Source organism: Haliotis rufescens, unplaced genomic scaffold, assembly GCF_023055435.1.
Source record: "Haliotis rufescens isolate VD_foot unplaced genomic scaffold, xgHalRufe1.0.p SCAF_2, whole genome shotgun sequence".
Taxonomy (NCBI): domain Eukaryota; kingdom Metazoa; phylum Mollusca; class Gastropoda; order Lepetellida; family Haliotidae; genus Haliotis; species Haliotis rufescens.
The window spans coordinates 6,854,243-6,878,123 of NW_025963890.1; the positions used below are offsets into that span (position 1 = coordinate 6,854,243).

A 23,881-nucleotide genomic window follows, 5' to 3' on the forward strand; every position below is an offset into this window, starting at 1 on the left:
ATAAACCACCACACAGAGGCTTACAAAAATAGATTCGTATTCTACTTTATGACTTGCTACTTTAAATAGGTCTACAGCACTTATTTACGGAAGCCTTTAAGGGATACTTGTTTTTTCTTTCTTTCTTTCTTTCTTGAAATTTCAAGATACTAAGTTGAAACTTCAAGATTCATACTTTGAAATTTCAAGTTAAAATCTTGAAAGTTCAACTTAGTATCTGGAAATGTCAAGATCATTATCTTGAAATATCAACTTCTATGTATCTCGAAATTTCAACTTAGCATTTGAAAATCCAATAAAACAAAGAAAAGAAATGGCCCTGAAAGGCATCCGTAGTTTTTGCTTGTCGTAAGGTGCGAGTAAATTGGTTCGGTGGTCAAGCTCATGTGACCCCGACGGCGTGGAACATGGTTCAGCATATCAACAGCTGGTCTAGTCAGCCTACACTCGATTATTTACAGGCCCTCTTGGTATAGGTGGAACATAATGAACCCTGTGTTAAACAGTGAGTAAGTTTCGGTCAACGTCACCGTATTTCAGTTGCATTTCTATCGGAAAAAATCCAATGCGCGTAAAAGGCAAGATAGTTGTGAAAATAATATGATGGGATCGCTGAAAATCAGGAGTTCGCCACAAGGGTAAGCACGTCCTGCCCTACCGGTAGCAACCGACACTCACACAATTTGCATAAACAGTATGTGTCTGTTGCCTTACGCCAGTGAAAGCGGAAGTGATCATGAACACGGGTATGGTATTGGCGAACCAACAGTTGTAACTGGGTAGATTCCGGTATTCGAGCCAAAGATCAGTGGATCCTGGAACCACTCGGGGACATAACTCTACACAACCCACTGTAGACTCTAGACTGAAATTAAAAATAATTGAAATAATTCTTGAATAATATAAGAATTTTCAAATTGCTATCGCCAAGCTCTGGGTGTACGCTGTAACATTGTCTACGAAAACACTATGGTCGAACAGGGGTCCGTAGAACAATTAACTGAATGGCATATTACTTTGCATTCGTGCAGGAGGAATGTGAAAAGTTTCAGCTGCCCGTTTATTGATATCAGATATACAGTCTATGAGTTGGGTACAATCAAGTGCACTTAACGTTTGATTTACGAGGTACGCGTGTCATCGAGTATTGCATACCTTGGCAGAGGCCACTAACGAGATCGGGTGGTCAGGCTCGGTGACTTTGATGCATGTCATCGTATCCCAATTGCATAGATCGATGTTCATGATGACTGGACTGGGTTGTCTGATCCAAACTCGATTATTGCAGACCACCGTCATATAGCTGGAATATTGCTGAGTGCCGCGTTAAACAACAAACAAACAAAAACATATCTTGGCCAACACGTATTACCTATACTTCAATCCAATTTAAAGGAATGAGAGAGTATGGTCTTACGTTGTACGTAGCAATATTCCAGCAATATCACAGCGCTAGCGGGGCACGCACAGTACCCATGTTGGGAATCGAACACGGTCTTTGGCGTGTTGAGCGAAGGCCCAACCACTAGGCTACCCCACCGCCACTCAATCAAAGGAATCTAGACTACGCATACACTATAGTACATGAAAAGTGGATAAAATATTAAACAATAATTTCCTGGAATCGTAAAGGAACATGTTGATATGAATTTAACTAGACACAGTCAATAAATTTCTGTTTACAATATCATGTTTCGGACTCTCGGGACTATATCTAGTATATGTTCAGTAAACAGATGTGCCCGTGAAGATTCCGGGGTAGAACAGGTCTTCAGCAACCCATGCTTGTCGTAAAAGGCGACTAACGGGATCGGGTGGTCAGGCTCGCTGACTTGGTTAATGCATGTCATCGTATCCCAATTACGTGGATCGACGCTCATGAAATTAATCACTGGATCGTCTGGTCCAGACTCGACTATTTTACAGACCGCTGTCATATAGCTGGAATATTGCTGAGTGCGGCGTAAAAAAAATCCCCAAAAAACAGTAATCGGATGAATGTGCATTCAAGACACCAAAGTTACTGTCTTCTTTCAAATTGGAATTACAAAATTTCATTTTACCCGTTGTCAGCAAGAGTCGATGACTTCCTTCTTTACGCAAAAATGGTAAATTTGTTCAACGTAGTGAGTGAGTGGGTCTGACGCAACATTGAGCAGTATTTCAGTTGTATCACGGTATGTCACCTGAATGGGAGATGAAAGCTCAAAACGTCGCGGGTCGTAGACGTTTACCAGTTTGATGATACCCACCAGCACGGGTATAGTGACAAACTAAGGATCTAAATCAATGCGAATCCTGGATTCGAGCCCAAGATAAGCCGATCCTGGTGCGATTATAACACATATGACACATTCCTCACTGGTAGCAGGGTGACGATGTGATATCGAATTGGCACTTAATCATCATAGAAACTTGCTTTTCGTGTTCATTTCTAAAAGTTTGTCAAGGTATGTCAAGAAAGGCTGGTAATGTCTCTTGCCTTCCAGGTGATGAGCATAATGTTTCCTGGGACCTCCCATGATCCCAAAGGGCACTATTTTGTGGAGGCCCCACGGGAGGTCATACCCAGTATGATTATCTATAAGTAACAATATGAACACAGGAACGAACAACGCCCTGGTCACAGGATGACTGTTGAATACCTTGAGGGAAAAGTTGGCCGATAGTATGAGCGCGAGTCTCTCCCCTACCGTCAGCTGGTTGGTGACGTGAGCGTGCATAACGTCATGGTCGTGATGAAGGGCGTGGAAGGTTTTATACAACCAGAAATTCTTGTGAAAAGCGAAATGCAGGAAGAAGAACATCGCGTCATACAACAACACACTGGCGATAAGATCAAACACAAGCACTGAGAAAGATGGCGGCTCAAGCGGAAGTGCTCTTGTTGTCTGGATCCACGACTTCCGCTTCTCGACCCAGATCTCGGGATCCACGGCATGGTATTTCTTGACGATAAACGTATCCAGGAGCATTAGAGGAGCCATGTATATAACAGCGTCACGTAGCATGCTTGCAATGGACTGATGCTCATACGTCACTGATGGGTGGACTTTGTATTTCTGCAGGGACTTCATGTAATGAAGAGCGTAGGGATATATGGGTATAAGAACTGCATAACAAAATGTGGCTAGCCAGCTCTCGAAGTAGACTGAATTGAAAACACTACACTGTAACAGCCAGTACCACGCCGAGTTGGTCCATTTCTGGATATAGTCGTAGTAGTATACGCATGCTGCAGCGGCAAGGACGATAACTCCTCTGATGAGTGCTACTGTGAAAACATGTCCTGACTTTTCCGTGGTTTCAGTTAGCACGTCTCTTTCGTGCTGTTGTTGTGCTCTCTGTGCCTTCATTGCGGTGGCTGAAATCAGAAGGAAGAAAAACATAATCAATATGCAGTCAAAAGTGCAATTAACACTATTGCTCACAGTGTAATTTATCTATCCTTAGAAGGCACACAGAACAATTCAGATATCGAAATGACCATGTAACGAATTGAAACCTAATGTCTAAAATGTGGTACTTAACTTCATTGTCCATATATGTCCCAACACAAACTTACAACAGTCATATTAAAATTATTATTACCCAACCATTTCCTTGTGGATTATATCTTCGACTACATCTTGGTAGAGTCACGTATCGCACTTACGTTACGGTGTATTGAATACCTTAGACAAACGTTTTATTTTTGAAAATATATAATTTTGATAGAAACAAGCTACTATATTTGAAGACTTTGTAGGCCAGGTGAATGGGTTTTAACGTCGCGTTCAAGATTGTTGCACTAACAGAGCGACATGCATGCACGTGTGTGGTTGTATGTGGCTGCGTGAACTAGTCCGGACTAAAGCCGAGTTTATAATGCTAGCCCACTGAGATACCAAGCCGCAGTTTTACATGAATATCCACTAAGAAACAGTATACTGTGACCGACCAGTCCTTCTTTAAGCACCTTAATGCCGAGCGCCAGGCAGGGTAACAACAAGTACCTCTGTTGACGTCTTTTACCATGGCGCGGTCGGGATCGAACCCCCGACCTTCTGCTCTCCGGGCAGACGCTCTACCCATTAGACCACGGATGCGGTCGGAGAATAATAAACATTCTGCATTTTGACTATTCGAGTCAATCGCTTTCACTGTAAGAGCGAATTGATGGCCGTTGTGCAATGACATGACTTGGCATGTACTGTGATACAGCATAAAATAGTAGGTAATAAAATAAGGTATTCGATAAAACACGTACACCATGGGACAAATAAATATTCCATGGTTTGAGACGGCTCCTTACAGGTGTACGGTGTCAAGAAACACCCGATAAAATCTATAACTCAACGTAGTAGGCTAAACCAGACTACAATTCCACCATAACCCATTCGTTTCTTCGGTGTTGGAATCATATTGAACATGACGGAGATCGGACTTGAGAACAGGCGCTAACAAGGTCCTTTCAGCGCCATGGTTGCAATCATGTCACATTGATGCGCTCCCAGCCTGGTGTGATACAGATCATGGAGCCATCTGATACCTGGCCACTAATCCCAGAATGTTAATGTGTATACGAGATAACACATCTGTCACGTTATGACATAGACTGGATACCGGTCTATCAATACCAACAATCGACCCAGTTATATCGTCGGGTTTCTGTACTTAAGTCATGTATGGAGTTTTTCAGCATTGTCAACGCATCGCCGAGCGCGACTTTTGCATTGCGGTTTGCGTTTATTCGTCGTTTACACAACGCAACCGCAACCGACATTTCCACTTTCTTTTTTTAAGCATGTAATGAAACGTCATGTTAGATTCAAACTGTAATTGTACCCACGTGCATAGAAAATTACGATATGTGCTGCACAATATTGAATTCAGATGTTATAATGTCACAAACAAACATGCTGCGCGACCCGTTTAAAATAACCAGGTATTTTCGGAAGAAGTGCATTGAAATCGACATTATTCACACAAGTGAGAAAACATAATAAGTATTTGTAGATCAGTGATATCTAAATTGTCTATTCACACCGACACAAAGTAACAGTTCACGTGGTAGCTTTTTGACAACCTCAAAAGCGGTCCCAACTGTTTGGTGGTTTTATTAGAGTCGTTTCCCCTTTGAAGTGACACCAGAAACGTATCGCAAACTGTCAAAAAGGCTGTACCATTGAGATCGTTTATTGTTTACTTACAATTCATCTTACGGTGCAATTGCACCATAGCTACATGTGTGTACAATTATTAGCAGATTAGGTCAGTACAAATCTGAAATAGGAATGCTATATAATTATATATACACAAACTGTTTCAGAGTAAGACTGTACAAAACAACGATCTACCCATCTTCCCGAGGCAAGAGAGTTAACTGACTTTAAAAGTCCAGTTTCCACTGGACTTTAATTGTCAGTTAACTCTCTTGCCTCGGGAAGATGCGATCTACCTTACCCTGAAGAAGATTCATAAGATACAACTTCCCGCGCCCAGAATAGATCTTTAACACTGTAGATTGCAGGTAGGTATTTTTCATGACACGCCAAGACAATAGTCTCAGGGTAGGTAAACAAATCGCCGTAGGAAGAATTGCGAAGCATCGGTTAAATCGAACAACTAAATCATTTGAATAAAGCTTTCACTTTCCATACACTCCATGGTGTTTGTACATTGATTTGCAATCAATTACAGGGTCCGGGGCGTTGTTCCACAAAGCGATCATAGGGCTTAGACGATCGTAACTCCCATACTTATGTATAGACTAACGATAGTTGTAGCGCTAAGGTGGCGCTGTGGGATGGTCCAAAACATTAAAATATAACGTGATCGTCCCAAAATGGCTCTTTTGGCAATTGTTTTTATTCAATTTCAAAGAAGTCAATATGACGTAAAAGACAGTTGATTGAATCAGATTAACGCGCCCAGTTGTCAAACGTGATAAATTGGATTTGCTTGTCCTAAAACGAATAGAACTGCCCTCGATAATTATTATTCTGGCGACACGAAAGGACCCTCTTGATGCGAGCATTTGTCAGGATGAGTGAGACTGATATCAATCCAAGTCAAAGTATCAAATTAGAATCGGAATATTTTTGAAATTTTAAAGATTAATAGTTATTTTGAATAGTGGAGAATATTACTGAAGAATATTTTTACAAGCATTATTACTTGATATTTCCTTGTCCTCGGTTGTTTACATATTCTATCCCCATATGTGCCAAAATCTTGCTTACGTAACGCTTAATATATTGAGGTCATTGGGCTCATAATGTCAGATAAACCTTTCTCTCATTAAGTGAACTGTTTGGTTGTTGTTTAAAACCGCACTCAGTAATAATCACATATATATATTATCATAAATCTATGAATCATCGAGTCTGGACCAGACAATCAAGTGATTGATATGAGTATCGATTCATTCAATTGGGAACGATGACATGCGTCAACGTAGTCAGCGAGCCTGATTATCCGATCCCATCATTCGCCTCTTACAAAAAGCATGGTTTGCTGAAGACATGTTCTAACCCGGATCTTCACGGGTCTTCAGTGAACTGATTTGTTATTCATATTATAATATATTTACCAAATCACACTAATAATTAAGATATCATTGAACAGGAAACATCTAATGTTCAATTAATCATATAAGATAAGATATTAATTCAAAGATATTAACCTGATAGCATTGTGTCATCGGGGGGTGGGGTGGGGGGGGGTGGGGGGGGGGGGGGGGGGGGGGGGGGTGGGGTGTGTGTTGGCACTGACCCTCACCCGGTCGTCGCTTAAGATCCATTCTAGCCCAGACCTTAAGACCCATTCTAGCCTAGACCTTAAGACCCATTCTAGCCCAGAATCCATACCGGGGTCATTTGGATGTAGTATTGCTTTACTAATGTATATTGATATTGCACTTCAGCATATGTTTACGTCTTTGGAACTCAAAACTACCTAAGGTAACGGGATTCGATTTGAAATTTCCTTTGCAACTGTGCTGACATACAGGCCGTCACAGGTTACCAGATATTGAACATTGTGTTTATAAAGCTTAATAATTGCAACCTTACTGCAAATAGTAACGGATAGAGCAGAAATACGTGACTGGCAACCACGGCTAAAACAGGTTTATACTTAAACTTCAACTGGATTAGCAACAGATGAAGGAGGAGGTCATTAACAGCTATGACTTGGCATGACTATGCACAATATTAATCTACGAGGGTAGTGAAATACTGCAAGTCATGTGTCCATAGAGCCACAAACACATGACAGATCAATGCCATAATGGCGTTACGGCTGAGTAGATTCGAAAAGGTGTTGGTTGGCACGAACGACAACAGCAAACTGACGTCATCTCTGGTAAGTGTGAAAAGGACACAAAAACAGGAGTTCACCGCATGATGACCGATTGTCAGTATTCGTTCGTGAAGGTGAAAATCGACCTAATGATTAAACCAATCTATAATGACATCGTAGCATCTCAAGCATCTCAAGATCTCAACAGGGGTTTACAAACGTACTCCCGCGTGTTCCGTATACATGAGAACGCTCCGTTCAACATAGTGAACGGCTCTACAACTCTAGGAAGTATTTTGAGTATATGTTAGAGTATGGGAGCTAAAATCGTTTCCTTTAACGAGGCCAGGGCTCTGATCTTCACAATGCGACCTTAGCCTTATGCTTGTTGTAACTCATTGCGTTAACATTGACCTGGGAGAGTCATAGTACAATGGTCTCACTTGCACAATCCGGCCTCAGCCTTATGCCTGTACATGTAACCCCTAACGTTAGCATAGACCTATAGCACAATGGTCTCACTTGCACAATGCGACCCCGGCCTTATGCCTGTTGTAACCCCGTATGTTATCATCGACCTGGGAGAGTCATGACACAAACGAATCTAACGTAGTGCATGTCGTAAATATACAAGTTGGACATTTTTATCTTTGCCATATGGATATCTATCACGAATATGCTGGCACGTGAATGTCCTGTAGTTTTTACGATAGTCCGCCTGAACATGTGAAATTAGATAAAAGTGACAAGACCATTTCCATTATCAAAAGAAATATCTTCTAAAAGCAGAGTCGTGTGCAGGAGCACGTACACCCCCAGCCATCAGAAGTCCGGAACGAACGTTGTTGCCTTCATGACTGAGAAATCGAAATACTATTGTAGGTAATCCATGTTGTTCTTTGTTGACCCCCAATTGCATTGTGCATTCATTCTTCATGGTTAGAAAATACAGGATTGTATCAAGGGGAATGAGAAAGTCGCAACGATCCATAACGCCATGATACATTAACAGGCAATCAACCACTCATGCATGACCATCCGATACATTTAGTTCCCTTTTACGAACAGCATTATTACTATTAGGTTGCTGGGGTCTTATTCCCCACGGGGCGGATACTAAAGACCTGCAGTGGCACCACTCGTTTTGGACAACAACCTTTATGTACAGAGCATGCAATAACGTCACATGTCGTGATAGCCTGCTCAGTGACACAGGCATACCCGTCTCGAATATAAGTCACTGTGTATTTCACCATGTCATGATGAGGTTGATCGAGTGAAAAGTGCACCTACACTTTCAGTTAGTCATTACACAGCATGCTCCAAACGGATCTATGCATTAAGTTGTAGTCGGTGACGCGTTACAAAAATACCCATTCAAATGGGCTATGCACTAGTTAGGCAATTAAGAACCGGTGGCAGTACAATTAGTAGCTATCTAAGGCATTAACGTATATTTCCGTGAAGATCCGGGTTAGTGAGTGAGTGAGCAATATCATGATCACGGCGGGGGACACTAGAAATGGGCTTCACAAATTGTACCCATGTCGAGAATCGAACACGGGTATTTGGCGTAGATCCGGGTTAGAATTGGTCTTCAGCAACCTATACTTGTCATAAGAGGCGACAAACGTGATCGGGTGGTCAGGCTCCGTGACTTGGTTGATACACATCATCGTATCCCAGTTGCGTAATTTGATGCACATATAATGTCAATCACTGGATTGTCGGGTCTATACTCGATTATCTACAGACCGCCGTCATATAAGTGGAACATTGTTGAGTGCGGCGTTAAACCACAAGCAAACACATGGGCGTATATATGGAATGTGCACGTGTGTTTAGGAGTTACGAGGGGGGTTGGAAGCGTGCATTGGAGGAGTTAACAGTTATGGGTTGGAGAAACAGAATAAACAGAATAAAGGCTGCGAGTAGAACAGTGCTAAATTATGCTAAAGTGGTCACATCTTGTACCGTCGAGGTACACTGTCACCGATATATATAGCCAGACATCCACAGTGTTCCACTTAGGACCATTTCGCACTCGGTTGCTGTGACCTACTTATTCCAAGTGGCGCGGGAATTGCATCATTGAAGAAATGAGGAAAACCTAATATATATCGTTGTAAAAGTGTAATCAGATTCATTCATATGAATAAAAACTATTTTTTTTCATTTGAATAATAGCATGTTTTGGGAATCTGGAGTATACTTACGGTAAAGATAACACTAAAATGTGTAGAAATGAATGTCCTTTTATATGTATTTATGTAATTATTATATGAATAAAAACCTTTTTTTTTCATTTGAACAATAACATGTTTTGGGAATCTGGAGTACACTTACGGTAAAGATAACACTAAATGTGTAGAAATGGATGTCCTTTTATATGTATTTATGTAATTATTATATGAATAAAAACCTCTTTTTTTTCATTTGAACAATAGCATGTTTTGGGAATCTGGAGTACACTTACGGTAAAGATAACAGCAAAATGTGTAGAAATGGATGTCCTTTTATATGTATTTATGTAATTATCTCTGTGAGGTGAGACTCAAATAAACAATCTGTCTGTCTGTCTGCCTGGATGGTTTCAGATGTTTTCATTGGGCGTTTTTAAATATTTGAACAAGAGCCAGACTACGCTCGTCTTTGACCCAAGCTGACTTTCTTACGAGATTTAGATAAACACAGTGTAAACATTTACATGTGGTGAAAGCTTCATCTTGGGTCACGGACATGCTCATACTTAGATGTGCTCATTTCAGCAACACTTAAGATTCAATGATGTCAAAAGTTCAACACTTGCAAAAAAGGAAAAAAAAGGAAATAAGGCTAGTTGTCGGCAGCTGAACATTACCGATAATTGTCATACCAACTTTATAATTAGACATTTCTAGTCGGCAACTCATTGTTATTGTAAGAAGCGATCAAATGGATCGGGTGGTCCGGCTCGGTGACTTGGTTGATCGTGTCATCCTACCAGAAGGCGTCAATCGTTGCTCACAATATCAATCATTGGTTTGCGTGGTCCAGAGTCGAATATTTTCAATCCACCGCCATATATCAGGAATATCGCTGAGTGCGGTCCGTATACACAGCAAACAAAACACAACTATGTGTGTTGACACAATATATCTGATGCTGGCTACACCGAAGTATCAAATAACCCCCCCATAGAGTCAGTACAATAGGTCACGATTACATCTCCGATACCGCGAAGGTGAAGGACAAAGAAACACACACGGAATGGAAACGTGAGATGCATAGTCATTTTTCAAATACTCTTTTGATATTATAATCATGGAAAGTCCGCCGTGAACGACCTCTACCAAGTAGGTAGGTGTTGACTAAATAACACGCTATGAGAGTGAGGTGGGGTTTGACTGGAGCAGTATCACATGACGAAATACAGTGATGTGATCTTGGATGGCAACGCTACGTGACCTAGGCAAGTAAACTGCCTACAGATACACAACCTGAGAGACTGATGCCAACGGTTTTGACCTGTAAAGTAGCTGCTAGTGGAGTTACTGTCAGTTTGTAACAGATACGAACGCTGACACACATTGTAATAGCGACTGTTTATTCAACAGCCGAAAATTGCTTATCACCTATTTAATCCTTTTAGAAAATGCTTTATCAGGCTTAAGTGTGAATCACCCTGGTTTGTCATTGATATTAAAAGCAACGCTGCAACTTCCTCAACTGACGTGAAATAGTATATATGAACAGCGAGAATACATGTGTTATTTATCATGTTACTGATTATACGGTCCCTTTTAGTTATGGGCTCAAGTTCTCCCGATAGTCAGCGTAAATACGGTGTCGTTGTTTACTGCCGGTGTGTGGTTTTCTGTTTGTTCGTGAATCTTACTTTGTTATTACCGTCTTTGTTGCACCGTTGGTTTTGTGAATTAACATACGTTTGACTGAGACCTGTGAGACAACACTCTTGTTCCGAGGTCGTAAAATATATATTCATGTCTTCTTGACAGAAAAAAAATCTATATAGTGAATCCCTGTTAATATGCATGGTTCCTATTCGGCTTGAGACCCCGATAATATTGTGACCGGCTATATGTATCATAGTAGTGAACATTGGGACCGGCTATAGGTATCATAGTACATGAATATTGGGACCGGCTATATTTATAATAGTACACGAATATTGTGACCGGCTATATCAATTATAGAACTTAAATATTGGAACCGGCTATACTTATTATAGGACATAAATATTGGGACCGGCTATATGTATCATAGGACATAAATATTGGGACCGGCTAAATGTATCATAGTACATAAATATTGGGACCGGCTATATTAATCATCGTACATAAATATTGTGACCGGCTCTATTTATAATAGTACATGAATAATGGGACCGGCTATATTTATAATAGTACATACATATTGGGACCGGCTATATGTATCATCTTTCATAAATATTGGGACCGGCTATGTGTATCATAGTACATGAATATTGTGACCGTCTATATTTATAATAGAACATGAATATTGTGACCGGCTATATTTATAATAGAACATGAATATTGTGACCGGCTATATTTATAATAGAACATGAATATTGTGACCGGCTATATTTATAATAGAACATGAATATTGTGACCGGCTATATTTATAATAGTACATGAATATTGTGACCGGCTATATTTATAATAGTTCACAAATATTGAAAACCGGCTATATGTATCATAGTACATGAATATTGTGACCGGCTATTTATAATAGTACATGAATATTGTGAACGGCTATTTATAATAGTACATAAATATTGTGACCGGCTATATTTATAATAGTACATGAATATTGTGACCGGCTATATTTATAATAGTACATACATATTGTGACCGGCTATATGTATCATTGTACGTGAAGATAGTGACCGGCTATAATTACAATAGGACATACATATTGGCCCCGTTTTATCATCATAGTACATAAATATTGGGAACGGCTACATTAGCATAGGACAAACATATTGGAACCGACATTTTTCGTGCCAAAATGACAGGGACACCATAAATAGACTTCACCCTTGGAATCCATGTGTGGAATCCATCCTGGATCTTCCAGGTAACGTGCCACAGCATTAACCACTTGCCTTCCCCGCCTTCACATTATTATAATGAATGTCCTATGAATAGTTTTTAAAAAGAGTTGATGTTATTAATACTTCCATATTATAGAAAAACACACTTTTATGAGGAACGAAAACAGTTAACAGAAATAGTTTTCATTTATATTATGTACTAGTACCTGTGGCTCAATCATTGATAGATAACCGCAAACGAAGCATTCCTAAAACAAGTAGATGTGATCTCAGTGAAGTGAAATCAATAAAACGTTAGGGCCTACTTGATAATACCTCATATTTATGCAGAGAACATTTAACATAAAACGAGAAATGAATGGGTCGGTGTTTCGAGTAAGTACGATTGTAATCTATCACGCATGAAGCTTAGTGAACGTAATGGGGTATATTTAATGTAAGTCAGTGTAGGCAGCCTACATATCCATCATATAAGTTCCAAATGGTTCTAGTTGATGTGACCTCAATGGAAAGCATGGTTCGTACAAATTGGCTGCCCAAGAAAGTTTGATTGAAGTTTTTGAAACACCACTCTGCTGTAACTAAAATATTACAAAGGTTATCAAACCAGCAGTCAATGATAACAATAATCATAAATATGCAATGTTTCAGCTTCATATATGGGGCCCAGATGTTATACTTATACCCAGGCACATGGGTACCCGACATTGGAGTGAGTGAGTTTGGTTTAACGCCGCTTTTAACAGTATTCCAGTTATATCACGGCGTGTCAGCTTAATGTGGGAAGAAAGCCCGAAGTTATGCAGGTCTCAGACGTTTACCACTTCGGTGAAACCCACGAGCACGGGTATGGTGCTGACAAACCTAGAAACCATCGGGGCGAACCGGGATTCGAACCCACAATCATAGGTTTCAGGCGTGTTCAAGGGACGCAACTCTGCACAGCGAATCGCAGCGCCTTAGACGACTGGGCCACCCATGCCCCCACCCGACATTGGAGCATAGGAGTGCGTGTGACTTAACGCCTCTTTTATCAAGGCGGGGGAACCAGAAATGGATTTCACACATTGTACCCATGTGGGGAATCGACCCCGAGTCTTTGACGTGACGAGCTAGCGAACGCTTTAACCACTAGGCTACCCCACCGCCTCTCTGAGCATATATAGCAAGTGTCTGTCTTTACCCAGTTGACAATATTACACGTTAGTGTTTAATATGTAATCATGTGTCAGCTTGCGCGACGCTTATATATACAACGTCTAAAATAAGTAGGTCACATACATCATGCAATTAAGTTTCTGCAATATCATGCATTTATAACAGACTCGCTAACCATATTCATAATACCAGTCGCGTACATACTCGGGCTACACCAGACGTCGATTACAGATGCTTAGTCATGGGAGTATCTAGTCAAACTCTTTAAATAATAAACCGGTTATATGAACACATGGCCGATATTGATGCAGAAAATCTGGTCATGCATGTGAACGAGGAAGAGTGGATATTCGTCTACCTGATAACATATGGTTAACCAGGACTTCCGCATTGCAACAGACACGTCAGAACATAAATCCACAAGTAAACTTACTTTACCGGTCAGTGTGTGCTGACGAATCTGGGACAGGCGATGGCCACGCTATTTCTCCTGAGACCGTGATCCAGTGCTTGTCAACCCTTCTCTGCGATCTAACGACGGACGTTGAAGCATATAGACAATGTTTCACAATTCATACGTGAATGAAACTCCGTTCCGTGCGCATGTCACGTCTGTATGCATGCTGTGGTGCGCTGGGGTAATCCTACCACTGCTGGGTCACTGAAACAGATCGTCTCTCACCTCCGTGTCAAACAGTTCGGCAGATGCAGTGTCGTCTGCCGCGCAAGTCACAGCTGAATGAACAACGCCCCCTTCTGGCCGCCGGTTTGTGTGACGCGTTACCATAGTGACTACCGTGTTCGTCATTCCATGCGGACAGAGTGCAGTGATGGCTATGCTTCAGGTGGTGTATGTTTTGTAGATTAAGGCTAATATGGGGAAACTTGTTAGTTAAGCTTGTAGATAACGTACAACAGGACGATACATCGGTCGAATATCAACACACCTGTATCAGTGAGTTGTAAATGTGGCCATACTCACTCACATGCGGCAGTGCTGTATATAATCGATATCTCTCACCATTACCACAAAGAGAAAATCGATTTTTATAAAAAGCGCGAGGCACGGATTTGCCACAGCAAAAAGCAAGCAAAGCTTTGAAACATTTTGAAAGAATATAACAATTGTACGTAGTTGAACTTAGAGAGATAACTTTGTAAAGGATATTGTATGGTAATGGTAACATCTTTTCAGATGATGAACAAATTCACTCCTACAAAAATATTTGAGTTTAGAAATGTAAGCTAGCCTGGAAAAGATAAAAATAAATTTATAGTCATGCCTGTATATCGAATGACAATTATGTATATTTGCTTAAACCAGGATGTGAAATATAATACTGTCCCTGGTTAAGCCTAAATGTAGTGAGGGGGTAGATTTGAAGTATTGTCTTTCGTGTATGTACTAATAATGAGGGGAGATTGAACGGTGGTGGTGGGGGGATTGAACGTAGATGGGTCGCCCGAACTAACAGACCACTCTTGTGCACCATGAGAGTGAGTGTGAGTGAGTGAGTTGGGTTTAACGCCGCTTTTAACAGTATTATATCGCGGCGTGTCAGCTTGATGTGGGAGGAAAGCTCGAAGTGATGCAGGTCTCAGACGTGTATCACTTCGGTGAAACCCGCGAGCACGGGTATGGTGCTGACAAACCTAGAAACATAATCGGGGCGAACCGGGATTCGAACCCACAATCATAGGTTTCAGGCGTGCCCAAGGGACGCAACTCTGCACAGCGAATCGCGGCGCCTTAGACGACTTGGCCACCCGTGAGAGTGAGTGAGTGAGTGAGTGAGTGTGTGGGTGTGGGTGTTTTTGAGTGTGTATTTTAGCAAATTGAATATTCTAGCAATATCACTGCAGGAGACATCAGAAATGGACTTCACACATTGTACCCATGTGGGGAATCAAACCCGGTCTTTTAAACATTAGTGTACTCCACCGTCCCAGTTATGTCAATATGTATTTATTAACTGTTATGTCATCGTGTCGTGTCATTAGTTATTAATATTGAAAGATACTATTTTACTTATTATTTGTTATTGGTTCATATTGTCAGCTGATCCGGGTTAGAATTGTTTGTAATAAGGAGCGACAAACGGGATCTTGTGGAATTGGTCGCTGACTTGGTTGATGCATGTCATCGTTTCCTAATTGCGTAGATCGATGCTTAGGATGTCAATCACTGGTTCTCATTAATACACCGCCTTCATATATGTGAAATATTGCTGAGTGTGCCGTTTAACAACAAACAAACAAACACAACCAGTGCAGGTGTGGGTATGACGTCGTGGCATTATTCTGTGTTCATTGAGACAAAAATGTGAATTTCTAAATAATTGCTGATGGGACGGGAAACGAGTGAATATAGGCATTTACGTCGTTTATTTGGGATTATTCCAGAAACACAACCAACCTGGCCCCTGTTGGAAGTCGAACCCAGACTTCGGCGGGACGAACGAATGCTTTAACCACTTGACTATACATTGACATGTGTATATGTTACAGGAAACAAGTAAAATCAGTGATTAAGTCTAATAACTGGAAATTTCAGTGATTATGTCTAATAACTGATTCACTCGGTGGTTTTATCCAAATTTTGAAATCTTCAGTAATTAGACATAATCACTGAAATGAACCAAGGGATTTTATACTTGTTTACTGAAAGCATATCCCTGCCTTTTTATAATAACTTGTGAGAAGGCTGTCCTGTCCTTAGCCAATCTCCTGTAAACAAACGGAAAGCCTCGACATCCCCAAAGCCAAGGTTCTGTAGAGAGGGCGAACTGTGACATTAAAGACATTCTAGTTGCTTGGCTTGGAGAAAAATACACCAGTGATTGGACTGTAGGACTTAAGTTCGTCCAGTTTCAATACCGATTTCAATACCGATCGAACACTCTCTTTGCGTCAAGCGGTTCAACTTGACTCAGTCTGTGGTGGTCAAGGTTTTGTAAGGTGTAATTGTGTTGGAACTAAACGGTGTCAGACCAATCGCTGCATATGTTTTAAGGCCAAGATGCAATGTAATTCTAGATTTCATTCAAGTCTTTCATGTGCAAACAAACATTCCTGAGTGTCCATCTGACTGCTATTTGTCATACCATTCATGTCATACCATTCACGTCATACCATTCACGTCATACCATGTTATGAAATAAAAGATTGAACTGTTTAAGCTTATTTCTGTGATCTTTGTGTAAGGTATCTGGTTACAGGAGGTTGTATTTACTTTGATAGCTAATCTAATTTCAAAACTAGCACACATTATAAAAACAAGGCAGGGATATGCTTTCAGTAAACAAGTATAAAATCCCTTGGTTCATTTCAGTGATTATGTCTAATTACTGAAGATTTCAGTAATTAGACATAACCACCGAGTGAATCAGTTATTAGACATAATCACTGAAATTTTCAGTCATTAGACTTAATCACTGATTATACTTGTTTCCTGTAACATATATATAGGACAGAGCAGAGCCGGGCAGTGCTGGACGTCGGAGGACAGACCAGGGCCGGGCAGAGCATGACACATCGGAGGACAGACCAGATCATGACACATCGGAGGACAGACCAGGGCCGGGCAGAGCATGACACATCGGAGGACAGACCAGGGCCGGGCAGAGCATGACACATCGGAGGACAGACCAGGGCCGGGCAGAGCATGACACATCGGAGGACAGACCAGGGCCGGGCAGAGCATGACACATCGGAGGACAGAGCAGATCATGACACATCGGAGGACAGACCAGGACCGGGCAGAGCATGACACATCGGAGGACAGAACAGATCATGACACATCGGAGGACAGACCAGGGCCGGGCAGAGCATGACACATCGGAGGACAGAACAGATCATGACACATCGGAGGACAGACTAGGGCCGGGCAGAGCATGACACATCGGAGGACAGAGCAGATCATGACACATCGGAGGACAGACCAGGGCCGGGCAGAGCATGACACATCGGAGGACAGACCAGGACCGGGCAGAGCATGACACATCGGAGGACAGAGCAGATCATGATACATCGGAGGACAGACCAGGGCCGGGCAGAGCATGACACATCGGAGGACAGAACAGATCATGACACATCGGAGGACAGAGCAGAGCAGGGCAGAGCATGACACATCGGAGGACAGAGCAGAGCAGCACAGAGCATGACACATCGGAGGACAGAGCAGAGCAAGGCAGAGCATGACACATCGGAGGACAGAGCAGAGCAGTGCAGAGCATGACACATCGGAGGACAGAACAGATCATGACACATCGGAGGACAGAGCAGAGCAAGGCAGAGCATGACACATCGGAGGACAGACCAGGGCAGTGCAGAGCATGACACATCGAAGGACAATGTAGAGCAGGGCAGTGCATGACACATCGGAGGACAGAGCAGAGCAGGGCAGAGCATGACACATCGGAGGACACAGCAGAGCCGGGCAGAGCATGACACATCGGAGGACAGAGCAGAGCAAGGCAGAGCATGACACATCGGAGGAAAGACCAGGGCAGTGCAGAGCATGACACATCGGAGGACAGAGCAGAGCAGGGCAGAGCATGACACATCGGAGGACAGAGCAGAACAGGACAGAGCATGACACATCGGAGGACAGACCAGGGCAGTGCAGAGCATGACACATCGAAGGACAATGCAGAGCAGGGCAGTGCATGACACATCGGAGGACAGAGCAGAGCATGACACATCGGAGGACACAGCAGAGCCGGGCAGAGCATGACACATTGGAGGACAGAGCAGAGCAAGGCAGAGCATGACACATCGGAGGACAGACCAGGGCAGTGCAGAGCATGACACATCGGAGGACAGAGCAGAGCAGGGCAGAGCATGACACATCGGAGGACAGACCAGAGCCGGGCAGAGCATGACACATCGGAGGACAGACCAGGGCAGTGCAGAGCATGACACATCGGAGGACAGAGCAGAGCAAGGCAGAGCATGATACATCGGAGGACAGTGCAGAGCATGGCAGAGCATGATACATCGGAGTACAGAGCAGAGCATGACACATCGGAGGACAGAGCAGAGCAGGGCAGAGCATGACACATCGGAGGACAAAGCAGAGCAAGGCAGGGCAGTGCATGACACATCGGAGGACAGAGCAGAGCAAGGCAGAGCGTGACACATCGGAGGACAGACCAGGGCAGTGCAGAGCATGACACATCGAAGGACAGAGCAGAGCAGGGCAGAGCATGACACATCGCAGGACAGAGCAGAGCAGGGCAGAGCATGACACATCGGAGGACAGACCAGAGCCGGGCAGAGCATGACACATCGGAGGACAGACCAGGGCAGTGCAGAGCATGACACATCGGAGGACAGAGCAGAGCAAGGCAGAGCATGGTACATCGGAGGACAGAGCAGAGCATGGCAGAGCATGATACATCGGAGTACAGAGCAGAGCATGACACATCGGAGGACAGAGCAGAGCAGGGCAGAGCATGACACATCGGAGGACAAAGCAGAGCAGAGCAGGGCAGTGCATGACACATCGGAGGACAGAGCAGAGCAGGGCAGATCATGACACATCGGAGGACAGAGCAGAGCAGGGCAGAGCATGACACATATCCGAGGGCAGAGCAGAGCAGGGCAGAGCATGATACATCGGAGGACAGAGCAGGGCAGGGCAGAGCATGATACATGGGAGGACAGAGCAGAGCAGGGCAGAGCATGACACATCGGAGGACAGAGCAGAGCAGGGCAGAGCATGACACATATCCGAGGGCAGAGCAGAGCAGGGCAGAGCATGACACATCGGAGGACAGAGCAGGGCAGGGCAGAGCATGATACATGGGAGGACAGAGCAGAGCAGGACAGAGCATGACATATTGGAGGACAGAGCAGAGCAGGACAGAGCATGACACATTGGAGGACAGAGCAGAGCAGGGCAGAGCATGACATATCAGAGGACAGAGCAGAGCAGGGCAGAGCATGACACATATCCGAGGGCAGAGCAGAGCAGGGCAGAGCATGATACATCGGAGGACAGAGCAGAGCAAGGCAGAGCATGATACATGGGAGGACAGGGCAGAGCATGACACATCGGAGGACAGAGCAGAGCAGGGCAGAGCATGACACATATCCGAGGGCAGAGCAGAGCAGGGCAGAGCATGACACATCGGAGGACAGAGCAGGGCAGGGCAGAGCATGATACATGGGAGGACAGAGCAGAGCAGGACAGAGCATGACACATTTGAGGACAGAGCAGAGCAGGGCAGAGCATGACACATCGGAGGACAGAGCAGAGCAGGGCAGAGCATGCCACACCGGAGGAAAGACCAGGGCAGGACAGAACATGCCACATCGGAGGACAGAGCAGGGCAGGGCAGAGCATGATACATCGGAGGACAGAGCAGAGCAGGGCAGAGCATGACACACTGGAGGAAAGACCAGGGCAGTGCATGACACATCTCACAGAGCCGAGCAGAGGAGGGCACGAATCTGGAACAATATTCATATCAATTGTTTTCAAACCATAATTCACGCCTTGACATTATTTCTACCAGCGTGCACCTGCAGCCTAGTTATAGCACTGTAGGCCCAAGATCGAAATAGTATGGACGAGCTAAGCTTTCTTTATATCCCAAAGTAGGATTAGGAAGAATGATATTTGGAATGACTTTTGTTTGTTATAAATAAAGTACCCAACAGATAAATAATCTCGGCCTCAAATGTTCTGCTCTGGAAATGTCCTAATTGTTTAGATACCTTCATGGAGTCGTCTCATTGTTATGGACGTTGTGCAAAGTCATTCTGAGTCAGCCGTTGATAGAACTAGCACTGCTACTAGATACAAACAAGAATTGGCGCGCTAACGCAGCCAAGAATAAGAACCCGGCAAAGGGTAATCTATACGTAATTTTCTTGCCGTGATATTCTTAATTTATAATGAATGAGATCGTTAATTTTCCTGACACGCACATTGCACGTACACCAACACAACTCGATCAATAATTACTTACCTGTACAGTTTAGAGTAACTATGTATTGTATACAGATACGTCAAATATACACCAAGGTAGTACATGTTCTTAATTACCTCTCGTTTTCTGAACGTATACCATTTTCTATATGGTTTAAGGACTAACCCCCATAGATTTTCTAATCAAATTAAAGTATTTGAAGTTTGAATTATTAACAAAATTTAAACATTAACCTAATTCCAAACACATGTTATGTGAACTGTCTGGTTATGTTAATCACCGATACGAGATGTACATAGGTTTAAAATGGAAAGTAATGATAGATGTGACTTTTGCTTTATTTTAATTACAAAACTCATTAAAACGACATCAATCTACCTGACTGTTTCCTGAAGAGGTTTGTTGTGCACACTATCAAAGGTCTTATCACATGGGAAGATATAAAGTCCATACAATCATAATTATTTCAAAAGTCCGATATATATCAATAACATAACATTGACCAGTTTGCGTTTGAGTACAACTCTACTTAACCGTGGTGATACGGCCACACGATGTCCTGGATAGAGAGGGACACGGTTTATTGCCTACATCACCATGAGTAAGCAATTCTGGATAGATACAGGTAAGTGTACCTGGCCCCGCAGCTCAATGTGAAGGCGGCGTCAATAGAAGAAAAAAGATACAGCCTTCACATGTCGTGAGGCAGCTATAAATATAACCACACACACAGGTGGAGTGTATGGTCACGAATACATTAAATATCTACACAGGGGCCGTTTCAAAAAAGCGTTAGACGTTTACCACTTCGTTTCACCCCATGAACACGGGTATGGTGCTGACAAACCTAGAAACGTAACCAAGGCAACTTGGAACTAGGACCCGCGATCGCGAAAAATTGTGGCACTCCTAATTAATACATGTATCCTCGCTCAGTAAATTGCGGCGCCCCAAGATGTGAATAACACATATATGCTGAGTCATCGTGAATATACATTTTACCCGTTTCGCTTCAATGACTCAATCGTGTAAGACACGGATAGTATGTAAGTATATCTATAGCTGCGGATGTTCAAGATTGCTGGCGGATGGGCGTTGTGAGTCACAGTGGACTTCTCACTGCGCCAGCTTCTGTGTCCGTTGCTAAACGAGTATTACATAGCTGGCGTTAAGCACGCACGCACGCACGCACGCACGCACGCACGCACGCACGCACGCACGCACACACGCACACACCAGACCCGTAGGACGATGGCGGGCCATTCTCATTTCCCACTGTCCCATGTTATCAATGGCCTGCTTCAAAATCTTCTGTATGTGTGTAGATGTTGGCCATGGGTGGATGGTTTGAGCATTGTTCTCCTGATGGAAATTTGCAAATAAAGAAAACGCCGTTTTCCTTGCCCGTCGCTAAATGTATATTAATTCTTTCGACAACTCCCTTTACTACCGTCACTGCTTCTGTATTGACTATTACTGCACCTGTTTCAAACTACTGTATAACAACAACTAGTTCTTCTTGTTAGTTTTCCGTGGGGATTCCGGGTAGAATTGATCCCTAGCAACCTCTGCTGGTCGTAAGAGGCGACTTAACAGACCGAATAGTCCGACTTGTGTAGTTACATGCCGCCGTCATACAGCTGAATATTGCTGTGCGCGGTGTTAAGCAACACACACACACGCACACGCACGCACGCACGCACTCACGCACGCACGCACGCACGCACATGCCTCTTTTCCTACATCCAGCTGATACATGTACACAACATCGGATGTCCGGAGGGAAGGGTTTCTTGACGAACGGAACCCAGCAACCTACGCTGGCCGTGAGAGGCGTCTTCGTAGACCTGGTGGTCAGGGTCGGGGACTTGGTAGAGGGCGCATCATCGTACCCAGACAGTGTAGATCGTTTCCCACAATATCAATCACTGGATTGTCTGGTCAAGACTCGATTATTAACAGGCTCCCGTCATATAGCTAGAATACTGCTGAGTGCAAAGTAAAACATCACCAACAACAACGACAACACACACACACACACACACACACACACACACACACACACACACACACACACACACACACACACACACACACACACACACACACACACACACACACACACACACACACACTCACACACACACTCACACACACTCACACACACACACACACACACACACACACACACACTTTCGCCTCTTCTACTACTTCTCAGCTACGTGATGTAAACCAGGCTGCTACTTGAACTCGTCCCCTTGTCAGCATCCTTCCGAACTCATGTCAATGTTAAATACGGAAACAAGTCGGGGGTATTGGCCTCAGCGCTCTATGAGAGCACCTTTAACAACACAGAGCTGTACATAGTCTATTCATAGTTAACCAGTTATTTGTTTGGGTTGTCACATTCAGCCTAACACCGTGAAGACCCGGGGTAAAATAGGTCTTCAGCAACCCATGCTTGCCGTAAAAGGCGACTATGCTTGTCGTAAGCGGCAACTAAAGGGATCGGTTGGTCAGGCTCGCTGACTTGGTTGGTGCATGTCATCGTATACCAATTACTTGGATCGATGCTCATGATGTCAATCACTGGATTGTCTCGTCCAGACTCGATTATTTACAGACCGCCGTCATATAGCTGGAATATGGCGTTAAACAACAAACAAACAAACACATTCGGCCTCAATATCACCACAGCTGTAATCACAGCTGACGTAAGTACACGTGTCATGATTAATGAGCATTTCGTTGTCGGTGACAACCAGGTACACCTGTTCCGTGAAGTAATTGCCAAGTCCATCAGTTACATGTTGCTAAAACCATGCGCTATTTCTGTACACAGGATGTATCTAATGGGATGCTCATAAAATATTTGAAACATGTTTCTCAAATTTACAGACATACTTGATGCCTCGGCGAAGTCGAGAACTGCCACCGGCACTGGAGTTTCCAAGGACATTCCACCTCACTGCCGATAAAACCTATTAATCAACGTCTCACGAGAGTAATCGATTGCACCGATTGATCAGGGTAATACTGAACGTATCTGACACGCTATCGTGATGTGGTAATATCTTATGTGGTAGTGGTCGTTGATGCGCATGACCGCCGTTTCGAAAATACGTAGGGGGCACGGGTGGCCAAGTCGTCTAAGGCGCCGCGATTCGCTGTGCAGAGTCGCGTCCCTTGGGCACGCCAGAAAACTATGATTGTGGGTTCGAATCCCGGTTCGCACCGATTATGTTTCTAGGTTTGTCAGCACAATACTCGTGCTCGTCGGTTTCACCGGAGTGGTAAACGTCTGAGACCTGCATCACTTCGAGCTTTCCTCCCACATTAAGCTGACACGCCGTGATATAACTGGAATACTGTTAAAAGCGGCGTTAAACCCAGCTCACTCACTCACTCGAAAATACGTATGCGT

The 23,881-nt window shown here is 43.4% G+C and overlaps 2 protein-coding genes across 3 annotated transcripts; both read right to left on the bottom strand.

The window, feature by feature from the left end:
- Window positions 1–1,874: 1,874 nt before the first annotated feature.
- On the bottom strand, window positions 1,875–14,338 carry LOC124147958 (cholesterol 25-hydroxylase-like). Of its 2 annotated transcripts, none has more exons than XM_046518821.2 (2): window positions 13,958–14,338; window positions 1,875–3,364 (listed from the first exon to the last, which is right to left on the bottom strand). In XM_046518821.2, exon 2 carries the CDS (start codon window positions 3,354–3,356, stop codon window positions 2,406–2,408), a length of 951 nt encoding a protein of 316 aa, XP_046374777.1. In that variant the 5' UTR covers window positions 3,357–3,364; window positions 13,958–14,338; the 3' UTR covers window positions 1,875–2,405. The 2 variants fall into 2 exon arrangements, with proteins under 2 accessions (XP_046374777.1, XP_046374775.1); XM_046518819.2 differs by having other exon boundaries at window positions 1,876–3,364; window positions 13,953–14,336.
- A 3,264-nt stretch (window positions 14,339–17,602) lies between these two features.
- On the bottom strand, window positions 17,603–23,416 carry LOC125381864 (keratin-associated protein 16-1-like). The gene is made up of 2 exons (XM_048399187.1): window positions 23,362–23,416; window positions 17,603–19,911 (listed from the first exon to the last, which is right to left on the bottom strand). Exons 1-2 carry the CDS (start codon window positions 23,414–23,416, stop codon window positions 17,603–17,605), a joined length of 2,364 nt encoding a protein of 787 aa, XP_048255144.1.
- Window positions 23,417–23,881: the final 465 nt, after the last annotated feature.

Coding starts and splice junctions, on each gene's coding strand:
- LOC124147958 (XM_046518821.2), bottom strand. CDS start 3,356: ATGAAGGCACAGAGAGCACAACAACAGCACGAAAGAGACGTGCTAACT.
- LOC125381864 (XM_048399187.1), bottom strand. CDS start 23,416: ATGTCCTTGGAAACTCCAGTGCCGGTGGCAGTTCTCGACTTCGCCGAG. Junction 19,912..23,361: donor CGACTTCGCCGAGGCATCAA/GTATGTCTGTAA, acceptor TCTTTCCTCCAG/TGTGTCATGCTCTGCCCTGC.